The following is a 23,600-nucleotide window of genomic DNA, read 5'->3' as shown; positions in this document are numbered from 1 at the left end:
ATATTTGATCGCTGGTTTGTCTGAATGCCAGTATAACTGTCGCTATTGCCTTCTTGAATCATTTCTTCCACATTTCGCTTGTATAGTGGACCTTCTACATGTATACTATTCATGTCTCCATTACTGCTTGATTTAGATGTATGAGGATTTATTTATGCAACTCCAAAATTGATTACATAACGTAAATAGGAACAGCACCAAAAGAGACAGCTTAGTGGAATATTCCGAATAAATTTTATTTAACTATTTCTATTAAAATATCATCTTTCAAAAAATAGACACTTCAGATAGGAATATCAACAATGCCTTAAAAGATAGATTGCCAGTTACCGTGAAGGAGACACGTTAACTTGCAGACAGGCACAATTAAAAGACACTTGCATAAAGCTTTCGGCCACAGCCTTCATCACTGAAAGAGAATCACACATCATTCACACACACAAGCAAGCACACCTCATGCACACGACTGCCAACTCCAGCATCTCAGGCCCAAAATGCTGGAGTTGGCAGTCGTGTGCATGAGGTGTGCTTCCTTGCTTGTATGAATGATGTGTGACACTCTTTCACTGATGAAAGCTGTGGCTAAAAGCTTTATGTAAGTGTCTTAATTGTGTCTGTCTGCAAGTTCACGTGTCCCCTTATCTTCTCCTACATTGTTGAACTATCATCTTTTCTATTAACTTTTCTTTCCTTGTATCCCAAACATGTTTGTGTGTCTCATCTGGCATTACTTCTGCCATGTACTTACTGTCAGTGTCATCTATCTGTGTTTTTGCTTTGTCTCTTAAACTACAAAAATTTATTTAAAAAAATTTCAATTGGTTCTACGAGATTTTTTTTCTGTTATTACTTTTTAGTTTCTGGTATGTTAACTGCTAAAATATGGTGTCTAAAATACGGTGTCCATCCAACATAAGAGCATTTTTCTTCTTCTCATTATTACTGTTTTCTGTTGCTTCTCCTATAACATTTTCATTGCATCTTCCCACATTCCCTTAAAGATATTCTCACCTAGTTTTGTTTTATTTTATATTAAGAGGATAGACTGCTACTCACCATATAGTGGAGATCTTGAGCCATAGACAGCAATAAAAAAAAAAAAAAAGAGAGAGACTGCTAAACAAGTAAGCTTTTGGACAAAAGGCATTCTGAACACCCCCCCCCCCCCCCCCAAACACACACACACACACACACACACACACACACACACACACACACAATTTTCTCTGGTCATCAAGGATTTTCCATTGTTTTCTTAATTTGCCATACAGTAGCCAATTATGTACCTATTATTGTTTGCTTGAAGTTGTCTCTTTCTCATTAACAGTTGTTCTTATTTGTATGAAGTTTTCATTTCATTTTCTCACTTTGTATCTGCAACTGTCTGCCTTTCAATTTTAGTTCAATTTCATCTCTGCAAAGGTGTGTTTAGATCTATTTTCTTCTCCAAATAGCTTTTCAGCATTTTCCAATACCTACCATTTTGTGAGTTTTTGCCATTTACAGTATATACCATAATTTTCCCAGTGAAGCAGTTTTTCAGATGTTGTCCTACTTTTGCATTAAAATCCTCTTATCATTTTGCAGAAGGATATGCTGTCATATATCAGTTTTTGTACCTCTTAATAGAGAACTTTTGCCATGCCAATAGAATGTGAGCATTTTTGTGCATGAACTAGAATGAATTTCATGGGGTATTTTAAAACAGCCTTGCTGCTTATGCCTGAGACTACTTTAGTTTCAGTAATATTTGTTTTAATTGTATTATTTGCAGTATAATCATCACCTTAAGTTCCTTCCTGATCTATACCTTTATATTAAACGGGGTGGTGTTGTTTTTGTTGTGGTCTTCAGTCCAGAGATGGGTTTAATGCAGCTCTCCATGCTAGTCTATCCTGTGCAAGCTTCTTCATCTCCCAGTACCTACAGCAACCTACATCCTTCTGAATCTGATTAGTGTATTCATCTCTTGGTCTCCCTCTATGATTTTTACCCTCCATGCTGCCCTCCAATACTTAATTGGTGATCCCTTGATGCCTCAGAACATGTCCTACCAACTGATCCCTTCTTCTGGTCAAGGTGTGCTACAAATTTCTCTTCTCCCTAATTCTATTCAATCTCTCCTCATTAGTTATGTGATCTACCCATCTAATATTCAGCATTCTTCTGTAGCACCACATTTCGAAAGCTACAATCTCTTCTTGTCCAAACTATTTATCATTCACGTTTCACTTCCATACATGGCCACACTCCATACAAATATTTTCAGAAACGACTTCCTGATACTTAAATCTATACTCGATGTTAAATTTCTCTTCTTCAGAAACGCTTTCCTTGCCATTGCCAGAATACATTTTATATCCTCTCTACTTTGACCATCATCAGTTATTTTGCTCCCCAAATAGCAAAACTCATTTACTACTTTAAGTGTCTCATTTCCTAATATAATTCTCTCAGCAGCACCTGATTTAATTCGACTACATTCCATTATCCTCATTTTGCTTTTGTTGATGTTCATCTTGTATCCTCCTTTGAAGACACTGTGCATTCCATTCAGCTGCTCTTCCAGGTCCTTTGCTGTCTCTGACAGAATTACAATGTCATCGGCGAACCTCAAAGTTTTTATTTCTTCTCCATTGCTTTTAATTCTATTCCAATTTTCCTTTGTTTCCTTTACTGCTTGCTCAATATACAGATTGAATAACATCGGGGATAGGCTACAACCCTGTTTCACTCCCTTTCCAACCACCGCTTCCCTTTCATGCCCCTCGACTCTTATAACTGCCATCTGGTTTCTGTACAAATTGTAAATAGCCTTTTGCTCCCTGTATTTTACCCCTGCAACCTGCCCTGCCCCTGCCACCTACGTATTAAACGTATGTCCAAATTTTAATTCTATTTGCTCTTTCAAATCGTTATACATTTCTGATACTCCTAAATATATCCTATTTCATCTCCATCCTCTTCCAACTCCACTAACCTGCAAGTTATTGTCATTAAAAAAGTTCATAGTAGCTGTTGCGTTTCTAAGGAACATGTTGTCGTTTTTTCAGCCATACTCTGTGTACCAGGGTGAGGATGCACAAACAGCTGCATGTGCCAAGTTCCCTTGATCCACTACTTCCAATATTCTTTGACCCAGGCTGGAATCTTACTATTACTATTATTACTGTTTATTATTATTATTATTATTATTATTATTATTATTAACCATTATTGATGCTGAAATTTATTAATCTAATTCAATCAATTCTTATTAATATGCTGATACTTACGTTTTTAAGACGCATCATGGCATATTCACTTCTTAAATTATTTTGTGAGCAAACAGGTAAGAATCTACGGTCTAAAATCTACTACATATGCTTTTTAATTAATTTCCCACCATCATTTTTAGCTTATAAGCCATTATTGTTTCCATGTATTCTTGTTTTTTTTCTTTTTTTCCATTTTCCTAGTTAGATGATGATCCTGTTTCTCATTTTCTATCATATCATCTTTTACTCCCTGTGGCCCCTGTATTATAATGTGCGTAAGTCACCACAGCAAAATAACTCAATGTTTCATTACACAAAATTATTGTACAAATTACTTAAAGTTATTTCTTGCCACGCACTGATAACAAAATTAGAACACTGTCAACATGAAATCCAGTTTTAAAAATGGAATAATTTACTGATAATATTATGTCAGGCAGGTTAAACTACACACACTGGCCAACAGTAAAACTTTGAAATTGTTATACATGAGAAAGAAAAATGTGTAGCAGATGTATTCTGTTAACTAACTTCACAGGAAAAGAAAAAAAATAGTGAAATTAGTTACAAATGGATCTGCATCTACGTCTATACTACTCTGGAAGCCACCTTTTGGTGTGTGGTGAAGGAGGAGTAGGGGTGGAGGTATAATGTGTGTACTATCACCATTTCCCATCTTTCCTGTATCACTTTTGATTGGTTGATGGGGAGGAACCACTATTTGCAAGTGAGAGGTGTAATTCCACAAATTTATTATTGTGCAATCAATTGCAACAACCAGTAACTAGTAATTTTATTAGAGTTATTTTAGTGTCCTAATAACAGCTTTAGGTGTTTTTACACGCACCTATGGAAAGTGTCACTGGGTTATTACATAAAAGAAATAGTAGACATAATATTTGTTCTTAACAGTCACTTTTTCTTCTCCCTTTTCATTAGTGTGACTATCAAAATATGAGCAGAATGCACTATAAACAATGCTCATTTCTCTTTTATATATGTATAAGACATGAAAACTTTGTTTATGGGGAAATGTGATTACAAAATTTTATTAGATGTCATCATCACATATTATATGGAAGTACTTATAACTTAACAGGATCCTGGAGTTCATCAGGGCTTTTAGGCCTCCTCGACCTTAATCTGGCCTCACAGAAAGGTACTTCCTTTTTTCGTATCTGTCATTTCTAGGTTACTAAATTGATTACAACATCATCTAAGTGTAAAAGGTCTGTGTCTGTATCTAAATAAAAGGCTGCTTGATTGCCATACACCTTTTTATTTTTGAAACATCTTCATTGTACTTCAATACATATTTTGTTCCTTACTGCATATGTATGTAATAGCTATGTGGTTAATTATGATAGCTTTATGATTCAATTGTCTGTATGTTTATGCATTACAGTCTTTGGTATTAATTCCCTAATCATTAAGGTAAAAGTCACTTTTGGTGCACCTCTTACTCTAGGTTTTTAGGTTTTGATGGTTTTTGTTCCACTTAGAACTTTGTACGGTACTTCCTTCACGTATGTGCCATCATGGGGCTACATACTGGTGGCCTGTACAGTCCAGGAAGTCCTAGTCTTGATTTCTATGTGCACTTTTCACTACATACACTTCACATCTTCACAAGAGTTTATTTTTTTTAAATTTATGTTTTTACCTGCTAGTACCTTTTATTCGTATGGTGTGATAGCTATATGCAGTTTGCATGCATGCGTGTGTTTGTGAACTTTGTTTTTTATGGGGGGGGGGGGGAGGGGGGGGGGGAAGGCAGAGTGGCAGGAGGAAGGTACTGTTATGGCACTCATACTGGCTGTCATCACATTCTACGACTTTTTTGTCCCTACAATAAGCTTTGGCCTATCTCAGTGGGAGATTTTCTGACATTTCGGCTTCAATACCTAAAACAGCAAAATCTACAAACAGAGCCCTGCATTTCCCAACATTATTCAGCAGATAATTTATATATAGCATGAATTTTAAATGTTATATAACAATCACTTGAGGTACATCTAAAGTTACTCTCTCTCATCTTAAAGGTAATGTGATGACACAATATATGTAATACATTATATTTATCATTTAAAGTCACTCAAATTAAAACTGTTATCAAGCTCCTACTTCAAGAAATTTGGAGACATTGGATAGGATTCATAAATGTTAATATATGTTTCACAAAAAACACACACATATCACCATATATGAAAAAAGGTTGACATCAAAATGTAGTAAACATTCAATAAAACCAGGAACTACATAGCAAAGGAAGAGGCCCAGAAGGAAGAACTACACTAGTGCAAAGCAAGGGTAATACAAGAATTAAGAAATTTGTTACAGAAGAAAAAAAAATAAACCATACCCCAACTCGAGTTCAGTTGCAAAAGAAAACTCCCACAAATGGCCCATGACTGGTGCATCAGCCCTGGCAACCAATGAAAAGAGTCACAGCCATTTTATACGTAAGACAGAAACAGCGTGGTTATTAATAGAAGCCAATATATTCAGCATAGCAAGAAGAAAAATCAAATGTTTTGGAGAACTGCAAATAAGAAGAAAGGATTATTTGCAGAAATAAGAAAGAATTGAAATTATTGGGTTGTATATACTATTTCTGAAAATACACAAACAGATAAAATAAAAATACTAGAAAAAGATACAAACATTACACATGCACATTTTAAAACAAATACAAAGCTTCAAAGAAAAGGGCTACGAAGAGGCCACACCAAGCTCCTCAGGAGAGTGGTACAGAATGGAATTAATGTTAAAAGAAGATAGTAGCTACAGCACATAAACCTGAAAAATAAACCAAAACCAAAGGTATGCATTTTTCACAAGTCATAATTGTATTAGCACAAAATAATGTATAAAATCCTCAGCCAGTTTTTAAAAACAAATAAAATACTACTGCATGAACTGAAACTTTCTGTGCTAGTTATACTGGTAGCACATGCAATACTCTGGCACCTCTTGCACAGTATCTGGCACAGGATCAACAAAATTCACAACACAAGTAAGTGTATATAACTTTTTTCTGCTAGTATTAACAAATAAGTTAAATTTTTGGCCATGTATTGCTGAGGCTTTTATACTGAAAACTTGCAAGATTTACCCAAACAGAAAATTGAACCTCAAAAACAAATCACCCCTACAGAATGGTCTGCTGGAGTTGTGTTTTACCAGTTGTTCGCTGCAACTGCTGCTGCCTCCTCGACCACAACGTATTCCCACAGGTGCGACATGATAGCTGCATCTGCCCTGCAAGAACCCATCACACTCCTTTCACATGTTGCACCATCAGGTTTCTGTAAACCACACTAATGACTCCACATTACTCCCACTGAGGGACATAACCTAAAAATAACAGAGTATTGTTATCCACTTCAACTGTTCAACTGGATTCTCTGGTGACCACATATTGGTGAATCTGCAGTATACAAATTATATATAGTCATGTAACAGTCAACTGTAAAGTCTTCTTCAGAGCTGACTCAGCATGTATGAAGAGGCTCAGCAAGCTCTTATGTGGAATAGTAGAGAATGGAATACAGTAAATCTAACAAGCTATCTCAGAAAATGTCTTTACATGCCTGCCACTATAAGGAATGCACACAGACATATATTTCAAATGAATAATGTTAGCAGGCAGGAGCCATTATGCATCCTCATTATACATACTCAGTCATTAACAAGGACAACTGAAACTTCAAACAATGTGAAATTTCTTTTCTATGTCTCACTCGACATCCTCCACGGTTATAAAATGGGTGTCCACAGTTATGGAGACAATTCTATCGAAGTCATTTAAAACTGAATTCTGCAGTGGACAAATCAAGAAATATTACTTTTCTGGTGTGACAGCATACTGTATGTTAAAATTGTGTGCAATATCAGAAACAAAATGCACCATTAATTCAAGTTAATGTAAACTTTAAACATAGAAATACTTCAATGAGGGAACAGCACACTCCTGTTTCTCTTCATACAACGCTGCACTAACAGTAACTTTATTTTAAAGTGAAATACATGCTAAGATTATACTGCATGACACATATTTACATATATTTAACTAACAACATTTAAACTGGAAGAAAGGTCTAACATCTGACCCACAATACCAACTTTCTCCTTTTCTATACCATCAACAATTATTCATATAAGGAAACATAAGAAAAGCATAGGCTGCTTGTAATATGAGAAAGTAACCAAAATGGAGAATTAGATTTCTATGATCAGTATTGAAATTGGACAGTCTTATATAAATGTGTGTGTGTGTGTGTGTGTGTGTGTGTGTGTGTGTGTGTGTGTGTGTGTGTGTGTGTGCGCGATGAAAGTTATGAATAACAGGAAGAAATCATTAAAGCAATGGCAACAAGATCAGCCGACAGTCATTTGATCGGTGTGGGGCAGTGGGCAAATAAAGGAGTTTGATTATGATGTCAGACCTACGATTCTTTTTAATAAGGAAAATCACATCATGGAGACAACCAACCTTTCACTGCTGTACCAGTATACACTGTTCATCCTTATGGGGATAACTATATCCTAAAATTCTTTACTTCTCAAAAAATGTGAACATGTAACACCATGGACCACCTCAGGATCACCATGTTGTAAGACGTGCTTGGGTGACCACACAAGGCCATAAACAAAGAGAGTCAAGTAATGATTAATAAGCAATTAGTCACATGACAGATTCAGCATCCTTTGGTAGCTAAGCTAATCCACTGGAGTACCTATAATTTCCCTATCCATTTTATTTGAAGTTACTTGAAAATTCAATCACAATTTAAACCACTAATAAAATTTCCAAGAGAAAAGTGCCTTCATGATAATGATTCCTAATATACTAAGGACTCAAATTCTAGAAGAAAGTTTTGGCTGTTGTCATTTTGAGAGGAGTTAATAATGTATGCAAAATGATGGAAACTTTTCAAAACTACTTAAGTTTTAAACATTTGTTCTTCCTCCTTGTAATGGCCTAGAAAAACAGCAGGATCTGCCTTCCCAATGGTTGGAATTGAGCCAGAAAACGAAACCTCCGTCGGCAAATTGATGTTATCAGCTCCCAGTCTCAGCAGGTATGCTTCAGCTCTTGCCCTCTCATGCAGTTGACAATGGCTCTATTTTTTGAAGTCAAAGGCTTTCAGGAGTACGGTGTCAACTAACCCATAAAAGGTCTGGCCATCACCATGTCCTGCCTGTTCAGTTTGGACTTTGAGGCAGACAAGCAGCTGCAGCTTTGTCGCCATCAGAGACATGTCTTACAACATTTATTTATCACTTTCCAACAGTAATGTCATTCGCATAAAAATACCATTTCATTTGCTCAGCAAGCTCAAGTATCTTGTGCTATGACTACAAACCAATGGTGCCAGCTGTCTGCTAAGATTCACAGGTATCCCTTCTTTGTCATCTTTATCTGCTCTCCTGGTTCAGTTCTCTCTTTCAGACTTGATCGTAGCACTGTGTACCTAACTGTGGTATCAATATGTGCACTCTGTCATCGTCTATCATTGCGTGATGGCAGTGAAGCCTGCCCGTGACTAAGCATTCTAATATCAGAATATATCAATAATTTTGTTATGCTTTATTTCATATTTGCAATGGAAAGTCCAGATAGGAATATCAACAATATTGTGTGCTTGTCCGGCTCCAAGGCAAAAAGTACTCTAGTGAGTACCTGAAGGGCTTGTGATAAAATCTGGGTACTAAGCCCCAAAGCTATGCACTGGGTATACACCACAGTGGTTAGACCTAGGATTTCCTAAGGGGGCCATAGTGTGGTGGAAGAAGGTAGAACTGCAGGTTGCAGCTAAGGGGCTTGCTAAGGTGCGGAGACTGGCCTGCTTAGCCATAACAGTCGGAATTAGCAGCACACCAACTGCTGGGCTGGAAGCCATGCTGGATATGCCTCCACTACACCTTTGGGTCAAGATGGAGGCAGCAGCTGGGGCATACAACATACTTAAAACTGGAAAAAACTGGATTTCATCAGGATATCCAGACACACACACTAACATAGTGAGTGAGGTAAACACAGTAATGGCTGAGGAAATGCTTGCTGACTATATAATAACTCCCAACTGCTTCAACAAGCCTTACAATATAATAATTGGAAGCAGTGAGCAGTGGGAAGAAACAGTTCAGCACCATACGGGGGACTTTGTTTGGTTCACCGATCGGTCAAAATCAGACCAAGGCATTGGGGCAGGGGTATACGGAGCTCAGCCAAGACTGGAGGGCATCATCTCTCTAGGAAAACTGGACTCTTTTCCAATCTGAAATTACTGCAATCAAGGCATGTGTGGAGGGGAATATGCATAGGTGCTACAATGACCGTAACATTTACATCTATTCAGCCAGCCAGGCAGCCCTGAAATCATTGGCAGCTCCTGCAACAAGATCTAAGATTGTTGCAGAATGCCACAGGGCTCTGGTGGAACTACGGGGAAGCAATAGGGTACACCTTGTGTGGGTCCCTGGACACTCAGAGATCTGTGGCAATGAACAAGCTGACAGATTGGCCAGGATGGGGGCAACAACTCCATTTTTGGACCGGAATGTGTCCTGACAATCACCAACACTATGATCAAACTATAACTACGGAACTGGCTCAGGAAATAGCATGTAGAATATTGAACCAAGGTCCATAAACAAAAGCATGGTAAGGTATTGATGCCCAATCCATGTTTTAAAAGAAACTCTGTAATTCTGGGATTGAACAGGAAAGAGACAAAACTCATGACTGGACCGATGACCAGCTATGGGAATTTCAAAAAACACCTACACACAATGGGTATAATGGAAGAAGACCCTAAATGTGGGATCTGTGATGAGGGTGAAGAAACTGCATCACACCTAATCTTCGAATGTATGGCAATGGAGAGCAAAAGATACAGAATTTTCAGGACAACTAGACATTAAGAAGTTGTGTCTAACAAAAACCTGCTAACGGGACTCCTTGCCCTATTTAAGGGCATTGTTTGGCTTTACTAGATATACAGGGAGTGATACTGCACAATAAACTTGGTTTCAGTGCAGGCAGTGGTGGGTTGGACCTAAGCTGTTTTAGATTCCCTGTCCAAATCAAATCAAGCTGTGCACAAAATTGGTACTGTGTTTACTCACAATGGAACTAAAACAGTGTTGTTAGGATTTTTTACTAGAGTGTTTCACAGCAATAAAATTTGCGTTTTTGCACCAGTTCATAGCCATGGATGAAACATGGGCCTACCACTTCACACACAAGATAAAGATACAGTAAAAACAGTGTAATGTAAAGAGAGGTGGCTCCAAAGAAGGCACAGACAGTTTTATCTGCAGGCTATTCATGGCATCAGTTTTTTGGGATACACGTCATATAATTTTCACTGAAAATCTTCAAAAAAGAAAAGTAATGAATGGTGAGCATTATACAGACTTATTTCAGTATTTTTGTGTTGAAATGATACTAAAACAGCTGTGTTTAGCAAAAAATGAAGTTTTGTTTCATCATGACAATGCACCAGTTAACATATACACAATCGTCATGTCAAAATCAATGAGTTATATTTCAGATTGTCTTCTCATGCACCCATTCCTCATTCTAGCTCCCTCCAATTACTTTCTGTTTCCAAACTTGACAAATTGGCTTCGTGGTAAAAAGAGTTACCGACAATCATGAAGTGGAGTCTGCAATTGATAACTATTTTGCGAAGGCCAACAGTTCTCACTATAAAAAGGGTATTGAAGCTATTGACAATCAATGGGAAAAGTGTATTGAGCTGAAAGGAGACTTTCCAGAGAAATAAAATTGTCTTTTTCCAAACCTTGTTAGTTTGGGTACTTCTGGGGCAGCCCTCATATGTCACTGAAATAACGCTACCAGGTAAAATTATGAATCAGTACAAAATACACATGAAACAAAATGTACATTTGAAAATGTAATAATTGTGATCTTTCAAGAGTTCTCAATGAATCTGATAATCTCCAGACTTCTGTAATCTGCTGTTCCCACAATACTTCAACAGCTGATATTTTTTGTAGTGATCATCTCAAGTTAGTAGAGTGCGAATTTGAGCTTGTGACTTTTTGAGACACGACCAAAATGTGGACTGGAAAAACTGTGTGCAAGACAGTCTTTCATAACATTCGCTGTTTCCTTCTAACCATACTTTTCAAGTACTCGTAGTATATTAAGAAATGTGGTTTTCAGTGTATATCAATTCTTATAACAAAATTAATTTGTCTACTATGCTCTGTTAGTGGTGTTGGTGCAAAACTTCTTGGACTATGCAATAAATGTGGTGATAAGAGATTAGAGTGTAAGGTAATTTGCAGAATAAAGGTACACACTTTCGAATAAATAAAGTGTTGAAGTTGATACTCAATGTAGGCAGCTCAAGTTGGAAATAATATCACTCCAATATCAGTAACACCTTGGGAGCAGACACTCAACACTAAATCAATCTCATCAGCAGGAAATATTCAATATAACAAAAGTGGCATGTGGCCTATCTTTAATTCACAGACTGGTTGGAGTCCAGATATTAGGCAATTGGGATATGCATTTGACACAACAGAGGAAAACAGCTAGGGAAGCTGTGATGATGGCACCAACTCAGCTGCAAATGCTGAAATCTGGAGATCAATGTATTCATTACACCATGATTGGAGACAGATATTAAATTCTCTCTCTGTCCTACAGGAAGTCTTATGAAACTTACAAGGTGTTCCCCCTTGATATCCCCTACATGAAATGTAATCTTATGAAGTAGTTTCTGTTTTATGCGTATTAAACCGTGTTACTGTAAAACATTATTGGTTGCTTTGTACCTAATCTTCCATATCTGTCAAAATAGCAGTGACTAGTATCATTGGTGAAAAGGTTCCTTGTGATTAACAGATGAGATAAAATTTGTGGAACGTGAAAAACATAACAATGTGACAAAAAATATATGCCGACTTTCATAATCACAGGAATACAATAAGTGAAACAAGAACTGCTGAAGTTTTTCTCCAACAACGTTTGGTCTCTCTCTCTCTCTCTCTCTCTCTCTCTCTCTCTCTCACACACACACACACACACACACACACACACACACACACAAATCACTTGTGCCCCCTTCTAACAGCAAGTCTCTAGAGGAACGGAAGGTTCCAAATGATTGGCAAAGCGCACAGGTAGTCCCAGTTTTCAAGAAGGGTCGTCGAGCAGATGCGCAAAACTATAGACCTATATCTCTGATGTCGATCTGTTGTAGAATTTTAGAACATGTTTTTTGCTCGAGTATCATGTCGTTTTTGGAAACCCAGAATCTACTCTGTAGGAATCAACATGGATTCCGGAAACATCAGCTAAATGGGTTGCATATAAACATATCTAAGAATCACATGATGCAATTCCAAACCAGACAGACAAAATGTGAGCAGATTAAGATTGTTCACAACTGAGATATAGAAGAACTTGATTTAGTCAAATTATTGGATAAAAATATGAGCTGGCAGGCACACAATGAGCACCTAGCAAACACATTGAGCAACTTTGCATTTGCAATGCAAATATTATCAACAGCTAATTACAAAACATATTCATGCAAACATGATTCCAGCTTACAAAGTGACATCGCCTCTTACTAATTGTTCTCTTCTTCCACAGGATAACCAGAGCAATTATGGAAAGACTTTAACATCTGCATGAACCTATTGTGAAATTATTTTTGTAATACCATATAGCCTAATGATAAGGTATACCCTCGAAACATGTTGCAGAGTAATTAAATAATACATTAGTTAACAATTTTTGTGATTGGTAGCAGAAGTTAAAAACCTTTACACAATAGGAATTTAATTTGATACACACCTACACTGGATATCGGTCTTGAGGTGATGTGACTCAACAAAATCCTCTCTGGCTTCCTGCTGTGTCAAGCATTTATTTAGACACAGACTACTGTTTGAGTGATCCTAAACATGGTCAAGTGGTAATTGACTGGTGTGTAGTTGCTGCCCTCATCCTTGAATTGTTATGGTACTGGCTATGACACACTGGCACTCAATCTGTTTCTGTCCTACATTTACTGCTCCCAATCCAATCTCATGGTGATTGGATTTCACAGTGTGCTCAGTTGCAAACTGCCATCTTTATTAATGATGTTTTCAGATTTTTGCTCTTTATAGATCCTTCAATTATGCTACCCCAGAAAAATTAGCCTTTGTGATGATTAAAGTGTCACTGAATGCAATTTTGTGTATTTTACAGTGTAGGTTGACATTTTTGTGTGACAGAAACCTAACATGTGTTCTCAGCTAGTGTGTACAGGAAACTATCTCATACAAACTGGCTTCTGCATATTTACAGCTGTCACTGCTCATTCCAGAAGTGCATCATTGTAAGGATCTTGGTTCATTGAGCAGAAGCCATGTCTGATGTTTAAAACTTGGCAGATGCACGGCTACATCAACAAACAAATATTGAAAGCAATTTCAAGATCTATCAGCAACTGGGACACTGAAGAGGAGGAGTGTAAAAAGTTGCATTTTTGCCTTTCTGAGGTTCAGTGGCAGGGAAGATTAGGTGGCTCCTGAAGATACATAACATCAAGTCATTCATCCAGTTGTGAAAGAAATTGTAGGCCTCACAACTGGCATTTACAGAAAATATCTTTTAGAAACTTTTGGCCTCACAATTGGCATTTACAGAAAATACATTTTGAGTGCAGATAACATTATGTGAGGCAGACAGCGTGCACGAAAGAGGTGCCTATGAATACACGATTTGGAGAAATCAGAATTAGCTGAATGCTCATTGGAAAATTGACACAAAATTGCAGTCACCGAAACCTATTTTATCACAAAGACTAATAACAAAAGTTGTATAACACCAATGGCTGGAAGACCCTGAAGAGCAGTTAAAGCTACCGAAATCTAAAGGTTTTCCTTGTACTTCGCACCCACAGGCACCTTTCCTTCACAGAGTATGAGAACTGTGTGCATAGGTGTGTCTGTTAAGTCTAGGTGACTGTAATGTGTGTGCATAGTGCAGAGCAATGTTTGTGTTAGAGATGATGAGAGAAAGGAGAGGGTAAAGCCGGCACACAGGCTACTCTTCTCAAAGAGCACCAAGGGACCACAGAGCTTATTATTCCCATCTGACAGATGTACCACCGTCTCTCACGCCCTCACTTCATGAGACATTGTGGAGAGGTCTAGTATTTAAACCAGGACACTAGTGCAAAGTCTGGGGATCAAAAACTCTCTGCCATCAGCAAAGGCTAATGGTTTCTGGGATAGTACAGTGAAAGAAGCTACACTGATTAAAATATCTGTTATCATCATCACTAGAAATGGCAGTTTGCAACTGAGCACAGCAAGGATTAAATGTGTTTGGTAGTTGAAGAACAGTGGTATTGTCTCATATGATGTTGAACTGACCACCAGTAACGTCACAGTTAGAACCAAGGATATATAAGGATTGTGACGCAACTAGAGGCCTGCGAAGATTTTATTCACAAACTTATAAGTACAACATCAGGAACAGCAGTGGAATGAAATTCACAAAATAAAGTGTTCATAAAATTCCATGTATGCCAAAGTTTTCAAAATGCCCATCTTCTACTGCTATAAACATTTGAAGTTACTGGTGCTGAGATTTCTAGACAAAGTAAAGAGATTCCTTTGATAGCACTGCATATGCTGCAACAATGCAAAGTTTAAAAATATCTTGGATCCTCATAACTTCTGTGAAGACTTAATATTTGAGGCTAATGCAGAGATAAAAATTCCTGTGGAATCAAACCAAGTGAACATGCAGGCCAACCGATTCCATCTTCACTTCCCATTCAACAACAATGAAAGAGCAGGTGAGCACCTTCCTACCCACAAGTGAGTGACGAGCTGGACAACCATCCTGCTGCTACCAGTTATTTACATGCTTCAAGGGGTACTTCATCTAGAAGAGCAGTAGCACTTCACAAAGAAATTGTGCAAATCTGCTGCCTATTAATGTTTCTTCAATGAACCAAGAACCAATTAGATAAACTCCAATAACCTCACCCTGCTTCAGTCAGAGGGGATTCTCTACCTTATCTGACATGACTTATTTCCTTATTTGGGTGTGAGGTCACTAATATTGGCATAATACAGCAATACGTTTGATGTCCAAAACATATAAATATTAAGTTCTAAATATTGTGATCACTCCTAAACTACGTTTTGAATTTTAAAGAGAAAAAGACTCAATTCATCTCTTTCATATACACAATTTTAACAGTAGGAATTACCATAGTTCCATCTGAAAATGTGATACTGATACCGATATCTCTCTAACAACGCTTTGGAAGAAAACTATACATCCTTTAGTGAGGACTTTCTTACAATACATCAGGGTCAGAGAGAAATATATCTTAAACAGTTCCAAAAATTTGAGATGAATAACTCAGAAAAACCCACCGTTTAGTAAACAGTGGGCAAGTCTGGTGTCAAAATACAAGTTTAACAGATAATTTTTTATTTAAGCTTTAACTAGCTTTGGATATAATAATTCATCTTTATATTGTTGTACTCTTCATTTATAAAAGGAAGGGAGAAAGATAATTGTTTAACATACACATTGATGAACAGATCATTAAAGATGAATCACAAATTCATACCGGACTAGGATGGAGAAGAAAACTGAGCTTGTATATTTCAAAGGCACTATCCCAGCATTTGCTTTAATTGATTTAGAGAAATCAGAAAAACTGGAGAGGGAATCAAGTTCCAAACTGCTTTGCAACACTGCTCCAATCACTTTTGAGGAATGCTTGTAAACTTTATATCATCATCATCATCATCATCATCATCATCATCATCATTATTATTATTATTATTATTATTATTATTATTATTATTATTTCTCTCCTTTCTCAGACATTATCTCTGGTTAAAAATGGAAAGTGACGCAGACCTTGATCAAGCGTGACTTCCTTTTAACTGTTAACGATATGTGTTACATTGCATTTAGGAACTTTCGGGTAATTGAACATGTATCAATATTTACAGATTTCTGTAGTCGTATATATACGTTTGGATGTAGCTGTATTGCGTTGATATATTATTACTATTATTATTATTACTATTGTTATTGTAAAATAGCAGTACACAGATTTAAAAAGTATCAAGAAAATTGGACTCTTTGTTCATACTACTCACCAAGAATGTTCTGCATTGAAACCAATCTGAAAGAGAAAAGCAAACAACATGTAATGGATGTACACATCACACACATATATTACATTCACATTTGAAATACTACATGTATGAAATCGTAAATACAGTTCAGAAAATTTCTACTATTTGCATTATTAAGAATATTACACACACATTTAAACCAAAATTACTAATAATAAACGTACTAAACAAGTAATAACACTTACACGACCATTAGATCCAACACAAAGGGTAAAAGACTTATCGAACCAGCGATCATAGCCTTTTCCGTGAAGTAGTATGTGCCCAAATTTGTCTAGTTTGCTAGGATCTTTCTGCAAGAGATTAAAACATCATCATAGTTTTTAATTATTTTTGTTACTCTCATCAAAGTTTCTTAGAAACATTAGATAGCAATGATAAATCTGAATAGCTTTAATTACACTAACTTTCCCATACCTATATGTAAATATTTTTTCAAGACAACAGTTCTCGTCATGCAAAAATATGGTTTGGTGTACTTCCACCCAAAACATCAGAGACTCAACAGCTTGAATATCTACAGCACACAATGTACAGAATAAATATGCAGGGATACACAAAATCTGTAGGACTACTGAATTGTATGCCTTTATTTTAATCAGTAAGAAACATATTTCCAACTACACAGTTGTAAGTTACTAGTTTTTAATATGCTTGTTACCTCACAAATCTTTCGTCAGAAGTAGAACTCTCACACATTCACACAACAACTTACACACACATGGCTACTGTCTCTGGCCACTAGCAGGCTGACTGCGAGTGTGCCTGACATAAGCAGCAATCTGTTGGGGTAGGTGATGTGCAAAAGGAAGTGGTGGCATGGGGGCAGGAAGAGGGAGAGGAATGGGGGGAAGATGCTAATGTTTCCAGTGGAAGTGTGCAAGGATGTTGGGGGTCAGATAGGGCTGCTAGTGGCAGCATAGGGAAAGAGGAGGGGTGGGGGGTGGGGGGCAAAGAAGCATATAGGCTGGTGGAGAACAGGATCTAATGGAGGCTGAGGCCAGAGGGGTTACAATAACAAAGAATATGTTGCGCAATTCAGAAGAGCTGGTGCTGGTAGGAAGAATCCAAATGGCACATGCTGTGAAGCAGTCATTAAAGTGAAGCACATTGTGTTGGGTGGCATGTTCAGCAACTGGGTTGTCCAGCTGTCTCTTGGCCAGTTTGATGATGGCCATTCATGTAAGCAGACAGCTTGTTAGTCATGCCCACGTAGAATGCGATACAGTAGGTGCAGCAAAGTTTGATGATTACATGATTGCTTTTAAATTAAAAGGAAGGTCAGCACTGGCCGTAATATTGATGTTTTATTGATATCAGATTCGATTTTCGATAACATAGTGATCATCTTCAGTGCTGTGGTGTACAAATTAAACTCAGACACTGGTATCAAGTTATCAATAGCCAAAACTGAGAAGCGATCACAATAACTCATTGTGATCGCTTCTCAGTTTTGGCTATTGATAAATTGATACCAGTGTCTGAGTTTAATTTGTACACCACAGCACTGAAGATGATCACTATGTGATCAAAAATCGATTCTGATATCAATAAAACATCAATATTACGGCCAACGCTGACCTTCCTTTTAATTTAACATATATGGTCGTTCTGCGCACAACACTCCATGGAGCCGCCAATCAATGATTGATTTTGCTTATCATTCCATGAGGAGTTGCCATCTGATATGAAGTGGCGGCTCAGTAGCCTCATCACAGAGACTTTGTATGGGGCTGTTTCTAAAGGCACCAATGTCCAACTTAATTTTTTCATGGTGCACCATATCCACCAGTTTTATACAAGAAGGTCTTACAGAACCATACAAATTGCATGCATAATCAAGCTGAATTTGCACAAAGGCTCTGTAAAACTGGAGCAATAAAGTGCGGTCTGCTCCCTATGAAATAGGGTAGTAGCTCTCCATGAACTATGGCTAATCTACACTGCTGAAAAAAAATTAGTACACCATTGTAGAGCTTTCCAATTCACTCAGTTTTGTTGCAACAGTGCAGATGGAGTACATGAAATGATTACATTTACAGGTCAATAGCACAAGGGGCTCTGAGGTACCAGGTATAAACCCTTGCTGAAACACCCATATCAGTGTGTGCTGTAGCATTTACACATGCAATGCAGGAACTGACACTGGCATTCAGTCGATCATACTGATAATGAATATCATCCTGGGGTAGTTATGCCACACCTGCTCAACATGTACACATAGTTCTGTAAGAGTTGTTTGTTCATGAGTCACACAAGTCACTCCTCATCCTACCATATCTCACACCTACTCAACTGGAGACTAGTCCAGAGATTGTGCTCACCAGGGAAGTTGCTGTACATCTTGCAGAGCACATTGAGTTTCACGCACAGTGTGTGGGCAACTATTATCCTTTTGGAACAACACATGATCTTCCTATTGAAGAACAGCAAAAGAATGGGCCTAACAACATTCTGCACATACTGAGCACTGATCAGTGTACCCTCCAGAAACACCAAACATGAAGAGTTGTAAGTTACCGCACCCAAGACTATAAGGACTGCAGATAGGGCCAATGTTGTCTTGGATGAATGCACTCTACAAGCAGCACTCACCAGGTCTATGAGGGTGTACCGAAAAAAACTATATATTTTCAAATTATTTACAAAACAACCTTATCCCCTTCAAAATACTCTGCATTACAGCTAATACATTCGTCCAACCTGCACTTCCACTGTTTGACATATTTCTTGCAGTCATGTTCAGAAATGGCTGAAAGCTTCTCCCTCACTCTTTACTTGACTTTTTCAGTGTTATCAAATCGGCGTCCTTTAATACCCCTTTTCATGTGTGGAAATAAGAAAAATCACACGGAACCAGGTCAGATGAGTAAGGTGCGTGGAACAGGTGAACTATGTCATTTTTGGCCGAAAACTAACAGAGATGGCTGTGTGCAGATGTATTGTCGTGGTGGAAAAACAAGTCTCCTGTCTGGCACCAGGCCATTTGTAATGAACACTGTTGCACAATCTTATTAAAACTGCCAAATAAAAGGTTTGATTGCTGGTATGACCTAGGGGAACAAACACTGAATGAACTAAGCCCTTGGCATCAAAAAAGAAAAATCAGCATTGTCTTGATGTTTGATTTGACTTCAAGACATTTTTTTGGACACAGTATAGTGGAGAGGACATGTTGCAATGGCTTGACTGTTGCTTTGTTTCTGGCTCATAACCACAGCACCATGACTCATCACCAGTAATGAACGACCTTTGATAGAAAATCTGGATCAGTTTCAAGGTGTTTCAAAACACAATGTTTCAACTCAGCTTTCCTTTTGATTGACAGTCAGAACCTGAGGAACAAACTTGGCAACTACCCATTTCATTCCCAAATCTTCTGTTAAAATTTGCTGAACTGAGCTCCAAGTAGCCACTAATCTCTAACAGTTGATCAGGTGATCTGCGAGCACAAGCTCTCAATTTTTTTCAATATTTTTGTCCATTTGCGCAGTTGATGGGCGTCCAGAATGAAGTTTGTCATCAATCGACAAGTCGCCATTTCTAAATACAGCAACCACTCGTACACTTGAGTTTTCCACGTAGCATCATCTTGGTAAGCTGTTTCCAACATTAAAACACTTTCAGCAGCATTTTTACAGAGTAGAAAACAAAATTTCACAGCTGCATGCTGTTCACTTAAACTTACCATCATAAAAAACAAAACAAGAACAAAAACAGCACTAGCAAAAACAATCACTGCAGATGAACAGAACAAGTGAGGTCGACAGCACAGGCGCCACTGAACTAGCAATGAGTTGCGGCATGTTTCTAGTGGCAGAAATGCATTCTACACAAGCTCCACCCATGACAATGGTATTCTGTGTTTTCTTTTTCCTTTTTTTTTGGGTATTCCTTGTACATGCAAACAATGGTCACTTGAGTGTTGGCAGAACCTGCTTTCATCGCTGAAGACCACCGTGTGCCATTCCATCTTGCAAGTGATCCTCTGACAGCACCAGTTAAGCCACAGAGGTTGATGCTTTGACATGAGTGGAAGATGGGCTAGAGATGTGTGCGCTCTTAGTCCCACTCTAATAACTGGTTCACAACAGTTAGTGTGACATGTCTGGGCTCACAGGCCCTCTTATCTGTGCTCTGGCAGCTGTTACTGCTACCACTGCTGCCCTTACAATTTGATGTACGTGGCGTGTGTCTGTACTGCATGGACATTCAGGAAGCATGAGAGTGCCTTCGTTGTATGGTTGCCTGCTTGCTTCACATGTTTTCACCACACTGAGCCTTCTGGCTGAAAGCATGCCCTATTACAAGGTAGACATAGATAGCGTTCTGGCAACCAGGCCACTATGCTATCTGTTGGTAGATGATGTTAAAACCATTCTCAGTACATCTACTACCCTACCGGTGGCATATGCTGTCATCACATCAAAATCGACATAGTCTTTCCAGGTGCAGAATTATTATTATTTTTTTTTCAGCAGTGTGTTTTAAACTATACAGGGATTTTAGGTAGCAAGCTTTCAAGTCCCTATTATATGGTAACCAAGTAAGCTTATAACTAAATGTGAGGGCCACAGAAACCTCACTGTTTCTTTAAATTGAGAATTAAGCCCTACATCCTCAAATCAAGTGAGTTACAAAAGAAATGTGAACAGTCAAGAAAGACTCAGACACAGTCTACATGGTTGATAAATTAAAATCTCTCTTCTCTGTCTATTCCTCCAAACTCTTGATCGTGACCTGCAGCTGATGAGTTGCCATTGCTAGGCTTTACAAGGAAAAAAATATAGAGAAGTTGTCCAGAAACAAAGAATACAGTCACACTTAAAACACTGTCTTGGATAATACCATTCTCTTGTTCAAAGTGATCTAAGAGGTTATCACCGTTTCCATATTTAAAGTAGCTTGGTTAGGGGAAGGAGCGTACAATTGGGGGAAAACATCCTTGAGAGCTCTATTTGTGAGTTGTCTGAGCATACTGTGCCTGCAAGTAGTATCCCAGGACTTCTTGATATCAAAAACTTTACCTCTCACATGGTGCTAGTGTATGAAAGACTGTTGTATAACTGGTTCCTGGAGAAGGCATTCTGCATCATAATGTGGTTTACTGTTAAAATTCCAAGAGCACTTGATCCTACGAGAGTCAACCAATGTATCGCTTCCTCCTATGTATATCTCAAGAAAATTCCATGAATAAAAAATTAGAGAGATATGAACTCATAAGGAAGCTTACCAACAATCATTTGTCCCACAAATCATTGGCAATTGGAACAGTAAATGGGGAAAGTGATAACCACACATTGTAAGGTGGCTTGCGGAATGTAGATCTGAATATTCTGGACATCTACAGGTAATGTGACTTTTTGTATGTACAGTCAGTTTGTCTCCAATGAGTGTCATTCACTCTAACTAACATCCTTTCTCGGTCCCCCAATCAGAAACTGAATCATGATGATTCTCGCATCTTTGTTACTGTATTCTAGAATATACAATCTACTGTGTATAAATATATTTCACAATTCATCAGCTTACCTCATCATATTCATATGGAATATCATCAAGAGCAACAACAAAGGCAGCCCTTTCAATGGCATCTAAAGATTGTCTGTTAGTTCCCTTGAAAAAGAATTCTTTTCGTGTTTTTGACCAATGCGTACGTTCTCCTGCTGTCAGTGCTGCTAACTTTTCTTCCCCAGGCGCTGGCGGTGAAGTGTCTTCTAAAATTTTTTTTATTTGTCTGCAAACAATAGTAACATTTTCCATTTTTAAGTCATATTTGCGTAAAAATATTCAGTATTGGACATAAAATCTTATTTATTAATAAGAGCCTATTAATGCACAAAATGAGCAACAAAAAATGATTAGAAGACTGGCAAATTGACAGCCAGATGACAAATGAAACCGTAACATTGACTACAACATATCAAATATTATTAAGATTCATTAACTATGTAAACATTCCTCTTGGAGATAAAAACAATGACTCATCAAATTTGCAACACATTTAAGTTAACAATGGATTTATTACTAAATACAGGATATCATTTATTATCAAACAGCCCTTACTTCCCAACATGTACTTATGTGAGTCTGACAATTTGTTTTATTGCAGCAGTAGTAGATATTATGTTAGGCAAGAGATGGGAACATCTAATACAGCCAGAATTGGCTCACTTAGCATATGATACTGAGCTGACAGCAATACATGTTTAGTAACACATAATTCAGATAGCTACAAAATATCAAACAGAAGGCACATGTTATGTAACAGAATGACACAATGTGACTTGAAAATTAATTCTTGAGTACCTTTACAGATTGATAACTACATTAATCCTCCTCTAAACTACTGGAAAGACTAGGAAATACCATCTTGGTCCTAGTCTCAATGAAAGAAAAATCCTGATGAACACCTCCCCATAGTGGAGAGGGAAACATGTGATACAAACAGCTAATGAGCACAATGACCAAATGACTTCTGGGATAAGGAACTCACTCTCCCAAGTGCCAATGGTCACTTTGGTAGGTGGATGAGCCAGTAGAAATGTAGGGCACTCTCTAGCCTTAGGAAGGACATTCTCCTAAATACAGAATAACTCTTCACAAGTCAATGCTATAGGGTGTGGAAGGCTAGGAGAAACTATCGCATTCAAGACTTGCAAGATATCCCAAGAAACAGAAGTTTTGTTTCATTTAAGAAATGAATGTGACGCATGCTTTTGTAAAAGATTCTGAAATAGTACCCCATTCGGATCTCCGGGAGAGGACTGCAGAAGTCTGTGTTTCCAATGAAATAAATGTTATGAAGACTACAAGAAAATGAATTGCAACATGGAATGTCCGGACACTCCTGAGGTGCAGCAAGCTAGAGAACCTCAAGCTGGAAATGATAATAATGAGAACTGAAATACTAGGAATGCAAGAGTTGAGATAGCCAGACATTGGAGACTTCTGGAGTAGTGAGCCAGACATTGGAGACTTCTGGAGTAGTGACTACAGCATTATACACAGGGGCTGTGCAAAGGAATGACTGGGAGGAGGAGGGGTAGCACTGGTCCTTTCCAAGGATCTCCGATGTCGAGTGGTTGATAACCTACAAATAGGCAGAAGAATACCACTTGTACGATT

At 37.8% G+C, this 23,600-nt stretch overlaps 1 protein-coding gene across 11 annotated transcripts in view; it reads right to left on the bottom strand.

Annotated features, from left to right (window-relative positions):
• The window catches only part of LOC126365377 (carnitine O-palmitoyltransferase 1, liver isoform), a 234,911-nt gene that overhangs the window by 29,193 nt on the left and 182,118 nt on the right, over positions 1-23,600 (bottom strand). For 4 of the 11 annotated variants that reach the window (XM_050008139.1, XM_050008138.1, XM_050008141.1 and 1 more), the window contains 4 exons: positions 22,005-22,209; positions 16,658-16,765; positions 16,434-16,459; positions 6,441-6,518 (listed from right to left, as the gene is read on the bottom strand). In XM_050008139.1, coding sequence (XP_049864096.1) covers positions 6,441-6,518; positions 16,434-16,459; positions 16,658-16,765; positions 22,005-22,209 — 417 coding nt within the window. Of the gene's footprint in view, positions 1-5,619; positions 5,683-6,440; positions 6,519-16,433; positions 16,460-16,657; positions 16,766-22,004; positions 22,210-23,600 lie in introns of all 11 variants that reach the window. The other 7 variants (XM_050008145.1, XM_050008144.1, XM_050008146.1 and 4 more) reach the window with 2 other exon arrangements.

This window comes from Schistocerca gregaria, chromosome 1 (assembly GCF_023897955.1).
Source record: "Schistocerca gregaria isolate iqSchGreg1 chromosome 1, iqSchGreg1.2, whole genome shotgun sequence".
Classification (NCBI taxonomy): Eukaryota; Metazoa; Arthropoda; class Insecta; order Orthoptera; family Acrididae; genus Schistocerca; species Schistocerca gregaria.
This window is presented reverse-complemented; position numbering and strand designations above follow the sequence as displayed.